Below are 23,333 nucleotides of genomic sequence, written 5' to 3' on the forward strand. Positions count from 1 at the left end.
TTTTTTTTGGTTCTTCTCTTCTTGTTTGTACTCACCGTAGTTCAGTTGCAACCCGCTCGTGGCAAATTGCGAAATTATAAGCAGATAAGATAAATAGAGTCGAAGCATATTTATTTGCCATCGTGGGTGTGGCCAACGGAAACACCTCACCCAGGCCGGGGTTTGATCGTGTGGCCGAAAAATAACAGAAGCATCCATCCCAACCCAAGCGGACTCTCCGAGGGGTTGTGCACATGAGTAGCGAGCAAAATGGGAACTTCCATCTTTTTCCCCGCAATGATTTATGACCATTCCACCTTCGATTCGTGCGAGTTCCGGTACGATTTGTGTATGTTGGAGTGCATTGGAGCTTTATGTCTCCCACCCCATCACACTGGCGGTTTTACTCCGGTAGTGGTCCAGGCCTGGCTGCTCCGTGTAAAGTGCGAAATTGTAGGTTCTTTTCTCAATTAACAGTTTAGCTGGGTTGGCCACGAGCAGCTGAAGAGGAGTATGAGATTATTACCGTGCTAGGATGGGTATCGTTCGATGGTTTACATGCGATAATACCGATTGCGAGTGTTGGAAAGTAGATTATTAATGTTGGCGTATTTTATCAACCCACTGTCATATAACGTGTCAAAACAAATTATTCTTTGGTACCGTACAGCTGCATCTTGCATGCTCGTTTTGAACACTTCATGAACATATAGTGTTCCGAACTTAATTCGATCAACGGTGGTAATTCCACAGATATTCGAGATATTCGGCTTTTTCATTGTGATTTAAATTAATTTAAATATGATCATGCCTGCTTTTAAATAATGATACTAAGGGATTTTTGGATAAGTATTATATTACCGTAGTATGAATTTGAGAATAGCGAAAATATGTTAAAGACCTTTTTTAATTCAACATAATATTTTCAATTCTAGTACTAGTCCCCCACTGCTTGTTCAGCTAGTTTAGCAAATCTCCTTGAATTGGAAAAATCTGTTTCAAGCATGTCCAGGATTTCTGACACAAAAACGTTACAGAGAGAGCGATATATTTCCTGAGTATCCTATGTTTGTTCTTTTATACTCGTCTTGGCTCATATGTCGCCACTGATATTTACAGGGATTTGAGAGGCTTCGATGTCTAAGACATTTTTTCCTTTTTAACAATATACTCACATAAATACACAAAATACATAAATGCACATTAAAACATCTTGGAATTGACTTGTACTTGATACTTGTAACTGTATACTTGAATAAACTAAACTATATAGTTATACATAAGGAATAAATAGCGGATACTAGAGAGAAATACTAGAGATCGGCGAGGTTTCAGCATTTATGCACTAAATAAAACTAGGGGATCGGACAAGTCCTCGTCAAATCACTTGGGCACGTAGAACTTGGGAAGCTTATGGAATGTCGACTTACTCGTAGGGCGTTCAGATTGCTATAGAGCTACATTTCCATGCTGTCGTTTCGAGGTGCATAAGGAAACGATCCTTTAGGACACGATAAGGACACGTTCCTTATGCACTCCGTTTGTTCCATTTTGTGCTGCTATCGAGCAGTTAATAAATTCCTGCTGTCGAGCAAATTCGTGCTGTCGAGCAGCTTATTCAATGGTGCTATCGAGCATCTCTACATCACTCTCCTCTTTAGTTAAATCAATATCGCTTAGGTATTGCGGCCAAGTGACCATGTAGTGTACTTTTTTCGGTAGGCAGTGCCGTAGTGCTTCCAGCGAGAGTATCTTCTTGCGCGATCGGTAGCTCTAATTCGTCGATGTGTGCGGCTTTTAAGCGATCCATCGACACTTCAGTCCTTATTCCTCAGTTCGAAACTTTTCGTTGTGTAACACTAATTACGAACTTTTTTTATATATTAACTACGATAAACGGTCCGTCGCACGGAGGTGTAAGTGCTGATCGCGAGACATCGATACGCAGCCACACATGTGTGCACGATTTCTGCTCGTTTTGCATATACGGTGTGTTTTTGTTGTGTTGCCTTTTTCCTACACACTATTTCTTTTAATTCGATTGCGTACTCAGATGTCGCGCTAGTTTGAGTTCTGCTAGTATCTAAGAATTGACCAGGCAAACTCAAAATTGTTCCCTAAATTAGTTCTGCCATGCTTGAATTAATTTCTTTTCTAACGGCAGATCGTAAACCTTACTTTACTAACAAGTAGTGCCTCAGTCCATAGTGTACATTATTAAGGATTTTAACAGTCGTCGCACTCTTTCGATTTGGCCGTTAGCTTGCGGGTAGTATGGTGATGTCCCTTAAGTGGTCTATTCCTAGTGTCTCAAACTTGAGTTTAAAAAGTTCTGATTCGAATTGTCGGCCCTGGTCTGTCGTCATCTTGAGACCCAGTGCGTAACAAACACTCTCGTTACAGATTCCGTTGTCATGTTGGGAAGTGGTATCGCCTCTGGTCAGTGGGTGAATTTGTTTATCATCGTTATTCAGTAATAATTTCCATCGGAAGGTGGAAGTGGAATTAGCAGGTCAATGTGCACGTGATAAAACCTGTACGCTAATATGTAGTATCAGAGTGTGATAGTGACGAATGGTTTTGGTTTTCTGACATGCTAAACAGTGTGTAACAAACTGTTTGAAGTCGTGGCGTATGGAAGGTCAAACGAATCTTTCCGTAATCAAATGTGTAGTAGCTCGTATTCCCGGGGGTTGTGTGCAGTTTCTCTATTATTAATTTCCTGACAGGCGGTGAAACGAATGGTCGCAGTGGATGTATCGCAAAAAAGTGTCGTTTACGGGGCATTTTTAATTCCTTCAGTGCTAATGGTGTATTTCGAAGGTATTCTAACGTTTCAGTGTCAGTGCGTTGAAGTTTCGCCATGTGTTCGTAATCTATCGCATCAGTGTTAATCGCTTCGACCCTACTCAGCATATCTGCGATATTTTTATTCACCAGAAACGTTACGAATGTATGTAGTGAATTCGCTGATAAAACAAAGTCAACGCTGTAGCGTTGGATTGGCTCTTTCTGGACGTTGTTGAAAAGCGGTTATCAGTGGCTTGTGATCTGAGTATACGCAGAAATCGCGTGCTTCTAGCAAACACTTGAAATAACGCACTAATTGTGTATGGCATACAATTCTTTGTCGGTACTTAAGTACTTGCATTTATCGAAGATGCAGATAGGCTTTTCGAAAACAATACTAAGGGTTCAGGATTATTTTTACCTATCTGTCCATTTTACCTATCTCTAATATTTTCACGTAAGTGTAATCGATCGGTTCTAATGTGTTCCTTTTGTTTTTGGCATTAGATGCAGATCGATACACGTAGAAATACAAGCGCCGCTGCGAATGTTCATTAAATTTCCCTTAAATTCCCCCTAATTTACTGAGTAATTTAAGGATAAACTAGTGGAAATTAGCAGTCCTTCATTTACCCTTTCGGGCAGCAGCAAGGACTAACTATCTGGCTACGTGGTAAAGTACGTCTAGTAAGCCATGAGTAAGTCATGCCATGAACCATGGCCTAGCAGGCCATTACGCCAAGAAAGAGATAGTTACCGCTTAATAAAGCGGTAAATTAAGGGAAAATCTATCACTGAGAACGTGTAAACATTTTAAACCTATTTTAAAAGCATGCAAAGCACAAAAACACTGTTTAATTTTATGCATTCTGGGATACCATCACAGTGCCTCCAAAACACACGGGTGAATGATACAACCTGGCGAAACAAACTGCTCGAATGGGTAAATTAACAGCGCGCAGTCTGACTGGGTATTTCTGGAAATGTGAAACTGAAAGTTAAAATGTTTTATAAAGTCTCATGAAATAAATTCGTACTCATGCGCTTTATTATGATAATTCTGATACTTCCTTCACACAAGAAATACCGCGTCCAGGAAGATGAGTAACACCCCTTTCCCAGTGGTACCATTTATCTTCCGGAAAGGTGTGTCGAATCTAAAGAAAACGTGCGTCTTTTTCCGTTGTCCAAAACGGGAAGCAAATTAAAGGCACATACATAGCCTTCAGATCCTTCCATCCGGTAAGGGGAAATGTGATACTGTTGTTGTGTTGCTCTTTTGCCAGAGAGAGCATAGTTCTTGTGCCACTTGAATGGTACGATTGTGCGGAAGTAAGAAACCCTAACGTTGGGATATACCATCATCACCTGAAGCAAAGGTCTAGAGCAACATTATTGTCGTTCGTCGTCGAGGTCGTTTTGAATACATTTGAACGGCAACTTTCAACCAACCTAAAGGCGATAACCAAATTCAGGTTTTATCAGAATAGTTGGCAGATGATCACAATTGACACTGATGTTCACGACGTGCAGTAAGCAATGTTAAGATACGGACAACCATTCCTCCCTCAACCGAAACTTCTGCTTTGGCTTTCGCCGCCCTCAATGCCGACACTGTTTGCACGGATTAACCAGTGTGAGGATTTTCACCGCCCGGTGCATAAACCCTTTAATCCTTCAGGCTTGTCCACACCGCACCGTCTAGAAAGCGCGTAAAAGCGCAACACGTAACACCGCCTCGCAAACAAACGGCTACATGAATCGAGAGTTTTTGTGTTCTTGAACAGTTACTTCACTTTGAGCGGCTTTCCATTCGTGCTTGTTTGTGTCTTGGACATGTGGTTCTAGTTTATTTTTCTAGCTCCCAATTCACCAGACGTGTTGGGGGAGTGTGTTTGACAAACTTGGCGGGATTAAGAGTTCTGAGATTAGCAGAAATAGACAGATGTATCGCTATTTCCGTTGACATGGTGTTTGACTTGTAAAATTTGATTTAAGCTTTAAAATAAGGGCAAATATGTTGCACGCAGAAACTAGAACTCCTTCTATCCTCTCTGGACGAATAGTCAAATAAACCATTATAAATGGGGCTTGAATAGAAGACTTCCAACGCCATATCATTGCGTGGCGTCATCGAGCTCATCCTCCATTGCTGTCATCAACGCCGATTCTGTCCACTACCACACCGTTCAGCAAATGCAACCCTCTTTTTCGGTACACACCAAAAACTGCTCAGGCACCACACACACAAAACCCGTACCCTACCTACCACTAACCGCACTAAGGTTGTTTCAACGTTTCCCCGTGACACCTTTCGGAAAAGACGTTCTCACGATCCGGCGAAAATCTTTGCATTGAAGGGAAAGGATTTTTTTTATTGCTACCTTGGTATTGCGCTCTCAAATACACGCCGCATCATACCGATACATCGTCGTTTACCAACCTACAATCCACCCGATTGACCCTACCCAACAGTACCACCCGTGCGTGAGCCCGTACGTGAGTGCCTGCCCAGAATGTGCCATGCTGTTGTTTGGTTGACGGAAAGCAAACAGCATAACTATGCTCCCTACCCATGCTGTGACACACACCGACACACGCTCGGCTGGTGTGAGGGGTTCGCGTTCGATAACGACGACACATATTTAGTGGGACAATGTTCGATTCAATTGGAACTTATATTTTCCTTATAAACTGTATGACGCTGCGATGCTTGTGTACAAATCAAATTTATAGAGCTAAAACGCCCAAGATGGGGAAAAGTAGAGTTTAATTAGACAGGCAACATGACATACCAAAAACTAATATTATGGTAGGTCACATAGGAATTACCTATTTTTCACAAAAGAGTTTTGTAAATCAATGACAAAATTAAATAATGCGAAATAATTCGTAACTAATACAAATTCAAATAATAAAACTCTTTGAATTAAGTTCAATTCAGGAGCTTATTTGTTCCATAGATTTAACAGTTCTCTTTTCCTTGGGAAATAGTGATAGTATTCATTAAGAAAGTTTAATGCCTTTATCAAACCTAGACTTCGTTATAGATATTTCCAGAGAGGTTGCGACAGATAGTGTTTCTCATTATTGCAAAACACGCGGAAGTAATACATTGTAGCTGTTCTTCACACTCTGCCCAATTGAGACAGAGAAATGGAAAGTTGTTCCAGCTTCAGCTTATCATAAACTTCGCAGATCGTAATATTAGATGGAATTCAGGACATTCGAAACAAAACAAATAAATGTGCAAATGAATAGAACCCGCTTAGAACCATTAATCACAGAAAGGTTGCAATGTTAATACGCATAATGTTTCGAGTACGGTTTTCATGTGAATAAATCCAGGAATAATACTTGTTAGAGTAATTAAATTTAGAAGAAATTGGGACTACCAAATATTGTAATGTGATAATACAATTTTGTTTTAACTTATGGTGCACCATTGGGGGTATTTTGGGGTATATTGGCACAAGAAAACAAATATTTCAATAATCTGGCCTCAATTCCTCATAATTATGTTAAATTTGTTCTCCTGGAAAAGAACCATACAAGAATTATGTTAGTACTCTGTATTTAGAATACTAACATAATTCTTCTATGGTTCTATTCCAGGAGAACAAACTTAACATAATTATGAGGAATTGAGGCAATATTATTGAAATATTTGTTTTCTTATGTATATTGGCACAACATACCCCGACTTGTGTAACATAAGTTAAAACAGAATTGTATAATCACATTTCAACATTTGGTAGTTCCAATTTCTTCTAAATTTAATTACTCTAACAAGTATTTTTTCTAAATTTATTCACATTAAAACCATACTCGAAATTTTAAAATTTCCACATTAATTGAAACCTCTCTGTGATTAATGGTGCTAAGCGGGTTCTATTCATTTACACATTTATTGACCTTGCATGTTTATGCGTTGCTACATCTGCTCACCGTTGCCATCCATTTTACATACCCACATAAAGCAGCATCTATGGCTATTGTTACGTTAGAAACTTGATTTAGTTCGATAATTGCACTTTACGTTAACGCAATGCAATTATGATGCAACTATGGTAGGTTGAGATTTGATTTAGGCGGAAGCTGCGTTGGTTTGGTCGTTTTGCGAAAAAATTGTATCACCCTCCCCTGAACAGCATGCACACTTACATTAATGCACCCTCCGCTGATAGTATGAAAAATCACCAACGCACGCTCAACATGCATGACCACATAAAATGCATTTCAGCAGAACAAAGAAAGGTACTGGCAAATACGCTGCGGAATAGGACATTATTCAACGTTCGCCAATCTTGGTTAGTGCGCTCAAAATGGAAGAAATTTCGACGGGTGGAAAACCCTCCTTCGGCATGAGCGCGCACTGCGTGCAACAACGCTCAAGGCAAATTCCTCCAGATGTGACTCAAGAATCGCACTACCACATCGATAACTGTCGGCGTCCCAGTAAAACGTCCTTCGCCTTTGGGGTGGTTGCTGTAACCGAAGGGTGGAATTTCATCCCTCTAGGAGTGAATCTCATTTCCCACCATACTCCTTCTCCCGTCCCAAAAAAAAACCCGGCCAGCCATCGCACTACCCCATTGCTTGCCCAGCTGTTCCGTTCTGGCGAGTTAGTTAGAATCCGTAAATATTAATTACGCCGTCTTTTATTCGCGCAAGGTAACTGCGCCGGCGTCGCTTCTGGGTCTTTCGATTCCCCATTTCCCTGTGTTCCCTCTTGCACGCACCCAATTCGTCTTCCGTGGCAATCTTGCGTGCATGTCGAAAAAGGGAACCAAAACCCACCAGGGGTCTGTGTCGGGATGGATGGATTTTCTTACCGATTTTCCCCCTTTTTACGTGTGTGCGCACGCACATAAGCAGTTTGGGCACAATCGCCGCCTTACCTGTCCGGGGTTTTCCATCGGCTTACGCGAAGACGCTTCCTCCTATCGCTCAATCGTCCCCTTTTCGATCATTCTAAGGACCGGTTCCGGGCTTTTGCGCCCGACCCCTTCGGAAGTGGCGTTAAGATTCTCCCTTGTTTTCTATGCAGTGCCACCCTACCTCCCGCTAACGCCACCATTGCCAGAGCCACCGTATGGACCCGGTCCGTGTTGGTCCCGAGATTTATTTGTGATTGCCAGCGACCGAGCCACACCTTGTGGGAAACTTTTTCCATTGCGAAATGTGCGAGGTGTACTCAGCTTCATTCCGAGATATCTTTGTCTCTCGTTCTTTCCTTATAGACGGCAAGTCTATAGTGTCAAAAAAAAAACCGTCGGGCGTTTGTTTTCGTTGGGGGACTCTTCCGGTGCACAGCGGAGGTCCTTCGAAATGCATCGAAATGTTGCCTCATACCTTCCACGCCGGACGGTTTGTTAGGGTTACGGTACGATATGTGACTCCCATCGTGATCGCCTGGGAAAGTAGGCAGATGTTGAGATTGACGAACGAGACGATGTACTTTAATGCAACTTCTTTCCGCTTGATAGCTTGATCTTTGAACTTTTTTGCTGTCTGAATTGCTTTCGGCAATGCAGGCACGAGCATCCTTTCACAAGCATCAGGGATGCGCTGTAGCAAATCGTTGTTTCAAATGCTATAAATCTTCACATCTACTACGCACAACTTTCTTCTTCGCATGGCGAAATAACATAAACTATTGATTAAAGTATCGTGGAACGAATTTATAGCAATGCAATCCGATGCAAATTCTTCCATACTCTTCTACATTTTACCATTGCAAAAAAAAAAACGCCATTCGCAGCATAATAAACTAATCGCCCACATGCCACTTCAAGCCCGATAACAAGCTGCGTCGGTGGTCCAAATTGTGGGTCCTGCGTGCGTCTCCAATGCCGAATACCTGCGCCAAGAACACTTCCAACGCCAAATACCTGCGCAAAACTGTCATCCGTGAGATGATGAATAAATTACTCCTTCGTATGTCTACCCCGGCTCCAACCGGACTGGGACTTCCCCTGTCCATGCGGACGAACTCTTCTCGTGCAGCTCGAGACGCACATGCATAGGTAGGGAAATTACTTTGCTTCATTCTCCAAACACAGGGTTGACTTGACGGCGGCAGACGACGGTGGTTCCGTTGCGTGGACGGCTAGCGCAACGGAAGCGCGCACCGTTGGGAAAGGGTGTAGGCGCGAATTCCTCAACTTCTCTTCTTCGTGGGCGTTCGTCCCGACGCGCATGTGAAACGTGGGTGAGTTAATGATTTGTCATTTATGCCGTACAATGTACACTAATTCACACCCTTGCTTGCATGAGCCGGTAATGCTTGCCAGACGAACGTGAGACAGGAGTGGATGTGTACAGTGGTACTGCATTTCAAGTCTTTCTGTGAGGTACGAATACAACGCATCATAAGCAACAATCGGTTCCTCATTGTCTGTGGTGCTGATTTTTTATATTTCAAATCAATTAACAGGTGATATTGTGTTCGAACTGCAACGAATGATGTATAGGGAAAGTACCAATCTATGAGTTAGAATTAAATATTGTGCTCGTGGAATTTCAATCGCGTCAAAACCTGAACGTTGATTGATTGAAACAATTTTGTTTTTAATTCAACCTCAAATTGGCTTTAATCGTCAACGTTTTCACACGATTCACATCCACCCACAAATAAATGCGAGGGAAAAAAACATTAGGCATAATCTGTTTTTTTTTTATGTCATATTATAAGGAGAAACGTCATTGAATCATATTTCTCAGACTTTTTATGAGCTTCATAAATCATCTCGTAGTTGCGCGGCAGGGTTTGATACCTTTTGCGACAGAAACCAGAAATTTAAATATAAATGTTAAACACTTCAACAGCCTCACAACTTCGTCCCCACAACCCGCGATCGTGGATCGATTATTATCATGATTATTGTTGTCCGCAGGTCTCCGGCTAGTGAGTTGGCTGAACGGCGCAAAAAGATGCCCCTTTATCATGTTAGTCCAACGCCTCCACTCACTGGCGGCTACGCTAGACCAGCTGGCATCTTCGAACGATCAGCCCGGCCCGGGCAGCTGTGGAGTCGTCTCAATATTTATACACTCAATTAACGCTGAAAATATGCGTTTGCGGCGAACTTAAGCAAGTCTTTCAAAGGCTTAGGTAGAAAATATTTTCATACCACCGGGCATGAGGATGACCCGCGATCCGGTCGACGCCCACGTGCACCACCCAGAGCGGCAAAAAAATGCGCCTGGGACGCGTGACTTTTGGGCCATCTGAATGAACGGATTCCATTCCCAATCAAGCTCGGTGAGATACCGATAGTCACCGTCAGCATGTCTCGCACGGATGTCGTTGGCTTTACGAAGGAATGCGATATCTTGCCGGAAAAAAACATCTTACAAAGAAAGCAAGGTTGCCTTACAAAACAACACGCAAAAGAGATAGGTTCAGTCGTTTGCGATCGCCAGGTGTAGATCGTACAGTGACATGAAATGATTCGTAGGTGGAGCATGAAACACCAAATTAATAGACGTCAAGATCTCTTTCAAAACCCAAAAAATGGACAATCATTTTCACAGATATGCACTATCACAATTGTCTATGAGAAGTCTTAGTTGGATATGCATTAGAATGAAGGATAAGAAAGTACAAGTATTTCAAACATATTGTTAAGTAGTAGAACTTGATAAATAAAAAATGAAAAAATTGAAATTTAAAGGTAAGATGCTCAAGATTTAGACGCTAAATCTGTTTTCGTCGTAGTCAGAACTGCATTATTTAAGTCATCTTTTCCCAAATACATTCTCTTCTTCAAAAAATGTTGGATGTTAGTATGATATTTAACAAAACTCACATAACAAATCAACACCATCACCGAAGTTCGTAAATTGCTCTGTTCGCTCCGCACGACGGCACCATGACAACTTCATTTGTCGATCCACGATCAATCCACTGAAAACTGCTCAATCGCCTGTGATGGAGATTGAGGATCACTGTTGCTCTTCACCGTACTGCAGCTTCGTTGCTAGCCGCGGCGCAACCCTTCACGCTTAACGTCTCAATATGCGAATCGGTCAGCGCTCGAATCGCTGCACCATCAATCAGTTTCGCCGTTTCGCAAACCGACAATAAACCCATTCAAAGCCTACCGCCGAACCGTCGCATCGTGTGCGGCTTTGCCCTCGTCCTGGTGACATTATGCCTGATAGCCGTGCCCAACGCACCGCCGACCGGACCGGCTGGTGATTGGGGATCGCTAAAAAAAAAAAAGACGAAAAGAAATATGCAAATGCGGTCTTCGGGTCTTGGGCGAGATTTTGTGATTGTAAGTGATGGTTTCTTTTTCATTTTGTTTCTCCAACTGGGAATAGCTGATCATATTGCTGCAGCTCTCGAACATATAGCGTTGAGCTGAGTTTGTGTTGGATGAGGAGCATTCATTTTTAAGCCCTCCGATTGACGGCTGCCGACTGGTTGTTAGAACGCGATTAAAAACGGATTCATATCAGGATTTATTAAAATAACTCTAGAAAAAACAACTCCAACAAATCTAAAATTCACGCTCTTCCAAATGCAGAACCTCAAGGTGCAACTTTGTTCCCCGATCTTGCCCGGTACGTTGCCAACGACCTTAAGGCGCACGATCAGCTGTTCTGGTCCGAGTTCCGGACGAGATTGAGAGTGTGAAGTGTGAGTTTTCGAACGTTCTCTGCACCTTTTCCTTCGTCCTTTGCAATCTTTTTCCCGTCTTATTCCGATGCGTTTCATGGTCTTCCGAAACGCATCGGTGCAGCTTTTGGATGTGTTGATGTTTCATGTGTGATTTAAATTTGTTAGCGAGCGAACGGGATGGAATACATTTCTTGACACATTTACGTTAATGCTGCGGACGAATCTGCCCTTTAAACATGATTGTGCAGTTAAATGTAACGCATTGCATTGTATGAGTGCCATGCAGTTGCCGTCCCTGGCATCATTCCGTTCCTTTTAACGCTTGGCTTTTCTTGCCTTTGGTGAAAAAGAAAAAAGTATAAGGAAACTATCCTGCCTCTAAGAAACGAAACGAAACTGCTACGTAACACCGGTCGAACGGGATAAAAGCCATTTGGGAGGGTTTTTTTTCGCTCCTAATTGTAAATCACGTCCCTTAAAGGTATTGGATTTGAAGATTCGATTTGTTTTTCGGTGAGTTAAGTAGAAAATTTCTTGCGGGTTTCTCGTTACGCACGGATCGGTTCAAACGCAGCTGATGAATGAAGTTAATTAGATAAAATAATAATAAATAGTATGAATAAGAGATATCAATGTTATATCAAGTAAATAGATTTAGATAGCTGTTTCTTTCCAACAAATAAATCAGAAAAATATCATAATCGTTAAAACTTATTTTGGATGTGTCTAACATGTTATAATAAGGCACAATATGCTGAAAGTAAAATTAAATAAAATCTACTTCAAATGTCTCGTTGCGCAAATAGCACAACTCATTCTACAACTCGCATTTGCTCAAACCTACCCAAATATTGACAAGGCACGCGCTACACTCGGTTACAAAATTGCGCATATCCTTCGAACGCATGGCTGAAGACTCTAAACCCAACACCAGCTGGAAAGGATCGTTGCCCTAAAGGTACCAAACACACTCAGATGTGAATCAAGATTCGGATCGTTTGTCCTGCTTTCTTGTAAGACATACACACGCGCACGGCAAATGTCTATTCTGTCCGCATTCTACCTGGTCGGAAGGCATCATTAAATTTCCTCCTTCATTCGTTACGCACCTTCACCCACGATCCTCACGAGGGGAGATCCTTCATGTTATGCCCTTTCTTGGGCCATACCGTAACAAATCCCGTACCAATCTGGTAGATTGATGTTGCCAAGGATGCGATCATCATGGTTGCAGCACAAAAAAAACTCAGCCATGTACCAATATGTAGCATGAGCCTTTTTGCAATTGTTCGCTCAGCTGCCATTTAAGCTGCTTTCTTGTGGTCGTGTGCTCATAATTTAGATTCCGGGTGCTGATCTTCCGCTTTATTCGCTTCATCGCAGAGTCCTTTTTAGTTGTGGCGCGTTATTTTAAGTTAAAAAATCCAAAACTTTATTATTGTGGTTCAGTTTAGGGGTATAATAATATTAAATATAATGTAATTGTTTTTGAACTTGAAACCTTGATTGGTAGATCCTTTAAAGTTTTAAATGAAATTAGTTTAAATAAATTAAAATAAGACAACGATTGATTAAAGTATGTATTGAATCAAATAGTTAATGTTTATAAAAATTTCAAACTGCTAGGTGATTTCAATTCAAGTAATATAATTTAATCAGTCAGAATCTTTCCCTGACTATTCACATTTTCATTCATCAAAAAATATGTTCAAAACCGTTTTTTTCTTCAAAATTATGATTCCTCCTTCTTACAAAACATAACAGCAATGAACTATCCGTCATGTACATCCAACAGTGATCGTTACAAAAGACAAATTGTGTAAACAAAGCTGATGACACGCTTACCGAAGCCTCTCCACCGCCGTGGGCGACTGTTGTTCTACAGACAATGTGCCGCCATCGCCGTCCCATTCAGCCACATTCGGAATCGATCCTATCCTACCTGAGCCCTACCCTGCCACAAGCCTGCCTGGCCAGCATGTGTCCGAACGAACGATGCGTTATCGAAATTTACAATTTGTAGCCTCCCGTAAGCTGTCAAATAGAGTACGATAACAAAAAAAGGCTCGAAGAAAACAAGCACCTCCGAAGGATGTTTATCTGAGCGGAGATCCTCTGAAGATGCTGACAGGCTTCCAAACTGGACGACTCGTTCTCCTTCTCGATTATCGATCCCAAGCACGGCGAAGCTCGGTTGACGACGGTATGGTGGACAACAGCTGAGCAACGAGATGAGCAACACACGACTAAAACACGGCGAGGGATGATTTACGATCGAAACAGCGACGTTCGCGCTTATTATGTGCGCAACGTGGTAGTAAACATCGAGAGCTTTGTCCAGCGTCACGTTGTCAACTAGCGTGAATTATAGGGTCTGTGTGGCATTGGTAAATTAAATCAGCTCTATTCTAAGCGATCGGGGCATTCTGGAAGCCGTCCATTGGATCCATTGGTAGATGATTCAATGTTTAAAAATCTGTAAAACAACCCGTCGGTAATGTCTTGGAGTTGTGGTTTATTTACTTAAACCGGGGATCGAACACTCTGTCGGTAACATCATGTTTGTCCGATTATGGTAATCCGGGCGGACAAATCCCAGAAACATCCCAATGCTGATGAGAATGTAAAATTGCACTAAAGCAGTCTTGCACGGTTGTCCTGTCCCCATACAGCGCCGGGCGTAAAGCATTAAGCAAATCACCATCATTCATTGGTACAACCGGTTACGGATGTGGTGTTTTGCCTCCGAAATGGCAGTACGCGGGATATGATTTACGAGTCACCGAGCGAAACGATAATATAAATGTTCTACCGATCGGGAACACATGTTTACAATCGGTCCACCGGTCGAAGATAATCACCGCGAGCGATACATTATGTTGAGCGTTTGTTTCGATAAGCGCCGATAAGAAGGCTGGTATCATACACGCATGGTGTCGTTCACCTCGTGGGATGAAGTTTCGGGTTAGTTAGTTTTACTCCACTCGAATTCGGTCACACACATCGTAATAGGGTGTTCGAAACAGATGAAGAAACAGTCGGTGAACGGTTCAACCTTGCTAAAAGACTCAATTTTCTTTAATTTATTCGCCAGCTTTAGTACATTGGCTAACAACTTTATGAGCTAATTTTTAATGGTTGCCAAATTAAAACATTTTGCTGTATAATTTTCTAAATGCTTTTGATTCGCATGACAAATAATTCTAACATATTCCAAACGCTTGCCAAATGCTGCTTCCATTCCAGTTCTACAAAACGTTCGACACACAAAAAAAAGGTTCATCTCCTTTTGCACAGTGGATCAAACATCTTTATTTCCCCCAAATCCGTCTGTGTTGAAGTGGAGCCGTGGAACAGCGTAGAAGCCGTGGCATCAAAACAACGTTCGCGTCTTAAAGCAGAAACCTACATTCGGAGATAAAAATTCCTCCCCCGTATATGTAACAGCAAACCACGGAACCATAAAATGGATTGAAATCAAAGCAAACAGTGTTACGGGGTCGGGTGTGGCCAGAGCTTGGACGCGTAAATCGGTCCTCTTGGTTCGGTGGTTCGGTTCGGTTTACCATTTCATGAGCCACCATCCGTTCCACGGTCATTCTCAACGAAACAAATTGGATGTCCGTGGTGGTGAAGATGCATTAATTCTCTCCCCGTGTCGTGAACATAAAAAAGGGCACGTACTCACACACGTACCGGGCGGTACCACCGGTACAGGCGAGCGAAGGTGGGAACTAGCTGCTGGGGTCGGCTAGATTCGCTACTTACAGCGCGAAGAGGAATCGGAAGCCATCAAATTCAATTATCCTTAATGAATTCAAGCGGGATGCATTTTAATGCTACTACCCCAAAAGCAGTGCGACACGATATCTGATATCGTTCAGTGCAGCACACACACACCCACTGTTGATCGTGAACTCCATTCTCTCTAGTGTGGTGCGGTGATGCAGCGCCACTAGACACCCCCTTCCTTTGCTGGGCAAGACGCCAGTGGCGAAGTTTTGCAGTTTCGTAGTAAACGCACACATTAGAATTGTTAATGAAGCACATGTTCCGGCAAATAAAAAAAAACACGCAGCTGAACTTCGCCACCCAGCTCGCTCTTCCTGCTTTTTTATTTTTGAGAGCAGTAGCGGTTTCAATTTGACCCTTAACAATGCCCCACCCAACCCAGTTACCCTGGGGGGGCCACCCGCAACACGTCCGGCATAGAAATAGAGTGAGAATTTCGAAATTGTTTCGCTGTGCACTCGATGCTTCCACCTAACCGTGGCGGCCGTTGGATGCGTTGACAACGCGAAAGGAGCCAAGGCAAGGAGCGGCGCACACCAAACACGTGCTGGCGATTCAGTTCTCGAGAGTTCAGCACGGCTCGTTTGTTGCATAAACGCACTGGAAGACGACTGGAACCGTCGACGCTAGCGCTTTTTGATGTGCGCAGGACGTATGTTTGATTCATGTTTGTTGGGGTGGTCTAATTTTATGGGACACATTCTTTTTTGTTATAGGATCGTCTGCCAGTCGTTCCGAATGGTGGCGAATAGTTCATAATTGTCACGCGGCAACATTCTGCATAATTCCAGAAGAAAGAGTTTTTGTTTTCGCGGCTGCGGCATACGGCATGCGGCTACGGTGTGATGATTCGCTCGGAAGGAATTCGGCCTCATAGCGTCGTAAATTGTAAGAATCTCAGAAAAATCAAGAATAGAAGATCTTCGATGCAACGGCCGTCTTGATTCAAAAAAGCATCGATTCACGACATGTTAGTATATTGTGAACTCTCGCCTGATGAAAAAAAAATTATTCAATTTACATAAAAATAACGAGCAAGCAACGCACAATAAACAGTTAACAACTATCAATCAAGCTTACTATTTTAAACATACATTTATGGAAGGTATTTGTCTACTAATTGGAGTATTGAGATATATTAAATAACAAGAGATTCGTCAATTCATCAATTGTCGTGATTAATTATCGATTTATCATTTTTTTATATAATATGCGTAGTACGTTAAACACAAAACCTAATCGCATATTTGGTAAATCTCATCTAAACTATACCCTTTTATTAGAATAACTAACTAATCGGTTATTACCTTCACATCAGTATTCTTAAATTTGATTTAGCTCATATTTCTTGTTTATATTTAATTTAAAAAAGTTATAAATTCTTTACATATTTTTAATCATTTTTTTCATTCTGACAATTACTTCGGCATCATATAACTCGTTTGCAAAATTAAATACCTTTTGATGCAAAAATGATGACTTTATGAAATAATCATCAATAAGGATCGTTAATATCCTAAAACCCGAAACAGAAAACCGCTGTAAATATTCTAAGAATGGACCAGTCTGGACTGGATGTATATTTTCCAATCATTCATAAATAGAACCAAAGATGAACTCGTTCGAACTAATATATTCAATGGATATGGTTTATAGTAATATGAGATTTAAGCTTTGTAACGAACTGCCCTGCTCACAAGCTACATCCACGATGAATCATATTTGATCTAAAATTGTCAATCATAATTTGATGGCTGGCTGTAAAACGTTACGATCCTACGTTTGAAGGCGGATCTAAAGTTTGAAGTGCGCATCGACTACCCAGAAATAGCCCAGGAAAGCTTTCGCTACCAACCATTTCCGACAAGTCTCCAAAATTGGATCACAGTGCGCACCCACACGCGACACATGCTCATAAACTGGCATGGTGTGCACCAGAGAAAAAAGGAAATTGTCATAAAACCGGGCATCACATGCAGAAGCAAGCCCGGCTGAGTAACACCCGTGGCTCGTGGGGCGTTTATCAATCGAACTAATGGAAGTCAACGGCATACGGGGAGGTAATGATGACCTAGAGCATAGATAGTCCACCAAAACCTAACAAAACACCAAAGACAAGCGCACGAAACGAGACGTATCAGATTCCGGCAGCAAATCGATAGAAGTATTATGCACCATCAAGACGTACAGGCAGCCGCATAACCAACAAAACAAAAACGAAAAGCGAACGCTCACACGAACACCCGGGCGGCAGATAATAGAAGCGATGCTGAACACGAAACATCATCCGCTTGGGCGAAGTAGTGAAGTAATTTATTTCTGCGGTAAAACGTGCAGTTTGCTATTCCTCACCAACAGAGCCTCACGACACTCACGAAACGGTTTCCCGAATCCGACCGGAATCGGTTTGGTGCTGGGGGCCAGTGGCAGTGAGATGGGAAAAATTGTGTAGCCGTAAGCTGTTACTTCGTCCTGCACGATATGACAAGGGATACGAGTGCGGGAACGTGGCAAGGAACGCCGGTTTTACGACGTTACTTTCCTCGCTATCTCACACATTTGGAGGATTTTCTACGCCCAATTTTCGTCGCCCCTTTGTGCGAACTTTCCAAGGGGTTGAATTTAAAACGGAAACAAAATATTTGTCATCCGTTTTTGGCAGCAAACTTCAGCCGATCAGCTGCATGCGAAATGTTGCTGTTTCCTCCAACAGCTATGCATTCCGATACCGCGTAGTCTGATTGCATCCCACACCTATGCAAGAACGGCATCGTCGTAGAGGAGGTGTTTGGGGTGAGAAAATTCGGTTAAAAAGGTCATTTCGCACTACGGCGCAGTAAATGGCCAGATGGATGCGAAGGGTGACTGGAGATGTGTAAAGGAATTTATATTACGTGGGACCAACTACTTCAGAGCAGCGTTCTTCTTCCGGACAATGCGTAGTCATTACGCAGCGATGAATCAAGCGTTCTAGGTCATACGGGAACGTTCAAGGGGGTGGAAATCTGTTGACGTCGTGTTACGAATTCCTTGGGGTTCGTCTCCTAGACGGAGATATTGCAGCTGCGTCATTATCTTGAGAAATTTCTATGGAGATCCTTGTTCATACGTTGCGTAAAAATCAAACATTGTTCATCGAATTAATTGTTTAAATTATTGAAAAATTTCTAAAAATCATAACTTCTTCATTAATTTTAGATACAATATTCCAAACATAAGGGATCTTTCTTTCTAAAAGGATAGAGAAAATCTTTACAACGATAAATGGTACGAAACATATTTTTAAAAAATATATCATACTACGTCAAATTCATAATTATCTCTTTTCGTATGGTTTAAGATATTCAAACGGTCTTCAAGCCTGCAATAAAAGCGTCCATAACTTCATATCGCCATTCGTTGTGCAGTGCCAGTTGTGGAAACTTACGCATAATGCGCGATCACCCCTAGGGTCGCAGCAAACACCGATCAGTTCCATCGCATAAATTTGACCAAAATCTTCTATCTTCTACGAGAAATAATCCCCAATGAAAATGGTCCTTCCTGCCGGTCGTCGCAACCGCCCTGTTTGCTCCCGCATCAAGCGACGCCGTATAAAGCACGCGTATATAATCTCGGCCGAGTCCCCTTTGTGCCGCGGCCAACGGCAGACAGTGAAACATCCAGCGCGTCAAACAATAGCTTGAATAAGCGAAAAGCAACATGACATGGTAACATGACATTGCTAGAAGATGTGCTAAACTAGCAGCTGTGCCAGCCATGGGTCCAAACAGCCAAGCCATCATTATCATCCTCACCGTCCCGTGAAGATTCCAGCAAAAACGGCGCAAAGACTCGTAGCGAAGGGGGAACACACGTACACAATGCCACATAAAAAATTGAAGATTTAGTCCTCATCGGGCTACAGCTTTTTAGCGCCAGAGGTCCTTAAGACACGGGCAAGGAATAAACGGTAAAAAAACGGAGCACAAGAAATGCGGGACATAGGAAATGAAAAATGAAATCATTGCTTCGCACGGGGTAGGGCGTACGGCGTTAGGTAAGGCAGGACAGTAGCGACAGGAAGGATGAAAAGTGCGCAATTTCCGCCTAGCGCTAGCGCTGGCGGCGAAGGGGTAGGCCGTACCGTCAAGGGTCCTTCGTGAAATAGGGAGAAGATCAGGAAAAACCGGTCCACAACAAAGGGCGCGAATTTTCTTCGGCCCCGCTGTCTTGTCTCTTCGATTGTGCACGCAACTTTTTCAACAAAGAAATCACCCTTGGGGTGGTGGTTTTAGGGGAGTTGAGCGGGAGACTCGGTTTTCCTTAGAACCCTTACCAGCAAGTAACGCTTTTGGCGCACTCGGTCTTTGATTTCTGTTGTACCGCAAAACGATCTTTCCATTCAAAAATCGCTACTTCCACTAACGTTCATTTCACGCGCTCCGGTTCCTAAGCACGGTAGGTAAAACGTGCTCCGGAAGCGGTAGACACAGCAGAAACAAAACAAAAACAAAAGCATGCTAAGCCGGCAAATGCGTATGTGTGCGTAGTGGCGCGCTAGCCTTCGGCATTCGCACTCGGTACGTCGCCTCTTCGGCTATCGTGAAAGAGACGGGCGGCGTGCAAGCGAGCCAAACGGTGTCGCCGAACACGTTTGCCTAGGTGCGAACAGGAGCAACGAACAAACTGCACGCGGACGAGAACGAGATGAAGCACAACGATGCCACCTTTGCCTCTCTTCATCAAGCAAATGCGCACGAGCGGTTCGTTTTCAAGCAAATAGCCAACTGCGGGTGAATTTTATTTTCAAATAATCGTTCTTCTTTTACCTCTCAAGCGTGCGGACGTGCGTCGTGTTCCCGTTTCCACGCAAACTTCGTTTCGGTAGTCTAGCGCAGTAGGCGACGTTTTTCGTTTTGCAGGTTTTTAGAAACGGGGACCTGCTTTCAGTGTTGTAGATGACAGATTTAAAAAAAAAACATAGGTGAATTATTAGAGTGTAGTTAACAAAACCGCGCAAACCCATTAGGCGAAATATAGCGCTCCAAGCCTGATTTCTATTCGTGCGCGCGCTTTTCTAGTGCAAGTGAGCTCTATCCACACGTGGTTTGATTGTGGCTGCTGCGGAATATTCCGACACTCAAGGATAAATCCTACCCATTGCAGTCTCCTTGGGGGCATGAGTTGTTTCAACGCTGTGATTTGTGACCACCAGCTGTTTGTGGGGTAAAAGTGAAATAATTTCGTTGAATACAAATCTGTACGTCCTGCCAAACTCGCGAAGGATATCATACTATGATCGTTGCATTCTCGTACCGGCATTAATGCTGTTCGCATCACAATTTTGACGAAACTGTGCCAAGAAAAGGTGTGCAAAACTTATACCCGTGTGTGACCCGTGCTTGTGCGTGTGTATTTCTGCCAGGATCGCGATCATATTTCAACGTTCAACGTTTGTGTACAATTCATTGCCTTGAATCTGATCGTAGAGCTGGAGCTCCGACGAAAAAAAAAATCAATTGCGCCCGTAACGATGTATTATCAGACCCGGTGTGCTGACGAATAATAATAAAAAAAACCTAAAAAGCAGCATCGGATCCACCCGATACCCCTTTCAAATGACGCACCTATCGGCAGGACACTACGTCATGGCAGCTGTGTAAAAACACCCAACATATAGTCGAAACCGACCTTTACCGGCCAGAGGTGTACTTGGGGCGGGTTACTTGCACAAAGTTCTTCCCGGTGTACGGTGGCGCGTCGTTCGCTTGTGCGTGATAACTCGTGTCGGTGGAAGCATTGGCGGAAAAGCAACGTGAATATCGCACACCAAACACAAAGTCAAGTTTTCGAGTGATTTCTATCCCGCACACAACTGCTTATGATCTGATTGTGCTCTATTTCCGTTAAGTAGTGCGTTGAGCAGTGTCCGTGATCAACATCGGCAAGCGCAGAGTTACTAGAAGTCCTTGTCGTCTAAGTGTGCTCAAAAGATGCAACAAGAATAAATCGGTCTACGCAACAAAGTGTAGTGTAATTGCAGGAAAGCAACAGATAAAAATCCTTCATACGCAACGCCCTCTAACGCGCGCATCGCTAATCACAGCTTCCACGCGTGCCGCCTCGGTGACGCAAAGTTTGATCTGTATTGAAGTGTTTTGTTTGTCCGTGTGCGCATAAAAGTTCGTGTTAACAAGACACCCTTCGAACAACGACGCAAGATCGACGGTGGTCAAGGAGAGGAAAATTTGCCGCACGCCGAAGCAAACCATCAAGCCCAACGTCAAGCGGAAGATATAAATTCAACCCATGCATGGTAAGTGGAAATATCAGCTTTTTTTTTCTGTTGCATCACCATCTGGATGTGTCCGCGACCCTGAGTGTGGTGCGACACATCTTGCGTTGATCGAGCGTACATCAACAGTGGTGCAGCTTTCACAGGCAGATGGTCCAAGTCGAAGTGTGTGTTTTTTTTGGCTGTACAAACCGCCAAATGCCGGCGGCTAACGAGACTCGGCTTTTTTTGCAAATTTCTTAAAGCGTTTTTTTTTTCGTCAAATAATGCTGTGTGTCGTTAAGAACGAGAAGCTGAGGGTTTTATTAGAAGATCACCTCCCGCAAAGGGAAAATCGTCCAGTGGGTGCTCCACCACAATAAAAAAAAGAAATCCCGAGCAAAGAGCTCGATGATCAATGCGAGCAGGAAGAGCTTATAAAAAGATCCTTCCTCTTTTCCTACATGTAAGAAGCTCATACCGTTACGGGGAGAGCTTTGTTCAGTGATCCTCGCTCATTCCGACGGCGTGGGAAGAACCGTCGCCGGATCTTGAAACCATTTCGGTTGGCCGTTGTTTTTCTTTTCACCTCATTTAGCTCCACAATGGGTCCTCCCTTTCTTTTGTGCATATATTTTATGCCGAAACGTTTGCTTAACTTCATTAACTGATCGCACCGGTGTTTCGGGGGCTTCACACATACACACACACCCTTTGCAGTTGTCGCGCTTCTTCTCAGGCCGGGGTGTTAAACTTACGAAATTGATGCTGCCGGCCGCCAATCTTTTTGAGGTGCCCTTTTTTCTGCCGCCGCACAGGGCAGGAAGTGATGCTGATTACGCCTGGAGCAGCATCCATCGCGGCTACCTTATCGTTTCCCACTTTTGAAGTCCCCCTAAAAGATTCGGGGCACTCACACATGGGCGCGTAGAAAATTGTCCCACGAGCAAACCGGCCCGCTCGCGCCCAACCAGGGCCATCATCTCGAAACCCTCGCTTCGGGTCGGCACTAAAATGTCACCGATTCCCTCCAGCACCGGAATCGGCCGCCAACGATTGCGGGCCCCGGTACCCACCATTAAAATATGTTGTATGGTGGAGTTTGCCAGTGTGCGATTCCGCCATCAAAAAAGAGTTGGTTCCGTCGACGGGGATGGGAATCAACGAATCTCGCATACGAAACCCGCACGATGGATTGCAATCTTCTGCGGCCCGTACCAAAATGGCTTGACTTTTTTTGGTTGTTGTTGTTTGGGGCGGATGCGGGAGTGAGATATGTTGAAGGTGTTCCTCTCGCCGATTTCCCTTCGTTGGATATCAGACCGGTGATCATCGTCATACCTCAAAAAATCTATGCTCAAGAGCATTGTGTCTGTGTGATTCCATCAACTTTTGTCGGATGCGAAGGCAACAGAGCCACGGTGAAGCAAAGGCGGATTGATAAATTGTTATCGTTTCCGGAGGATGTGAGCATGTCGCGCCTGGGTCGTGTCCCGTCGTCTGAAGATCCATGCGTGCCTAGTGTGTTTGGATATTTGGGACATTGGGCAATAAAAAAGCAAAATCATACGGTTAAAATAGTCAAACCGTCACCATAATGAGTTCGATGTGATGCTGCGTCGACAGCCCCGTTAAATAATGGAGCATCCATCATGGACTGTGGAGCAAACCGCGTTAGATCTTGACCACCTTTTGGCATCGGTGAAGTTGGTGGAGCGTTTTCTTATTTAACTTACATTTTTTTGTTATTTGTACGTAATTTGAAGCAAAATTGCAATATGAATCAAAGAAAGCAATGTAAATATTAGTGTTCAGTAGTAGAATAAATTAGTGCGCCTATTTTGAGTAAGCTTCAATTCTAGAAACTCCTCTTGCGATGTAGAC

At 43.2% G+C, this 23,333-nt stretch overlaps 1 protein-coding gene across 1 annotated transcript in view; it reads left to right on the forward strand.

Moving 5' to 3' along the window:
- Positions 1-276: 276 nt before the first annotated feature.
- The window catches only part of LOC128302685 (zinc finger protein 853-like), an 87,761-nt gene continuing 64,704 nt past the window's right edge, over positions 277-23,333 (forward strand). Inside the window, exon 1 of the mRNA XM_053039549.1 lies at positions 277-432. Coding sequence (XP_052895509.1) covers positions 277-432 — 156 coding nt within the window. The remainder of the gene's footprint in view (positions 433-23,333) is intronic.

This window comes from Anopheles moucheti, chromosome 3, assembly GCF_943734755.1.
Source record: "Anopheles moucheti chromosome 3, idAnoMoucSN_F20_07, whole genome shotgun sequence".
Taxonomy (NCBI): Eukaryota; Metazoa; Arthropoda; class Insecta; order Diptera; family Culicidae; genus Anopheles; species Anopheles moucheti.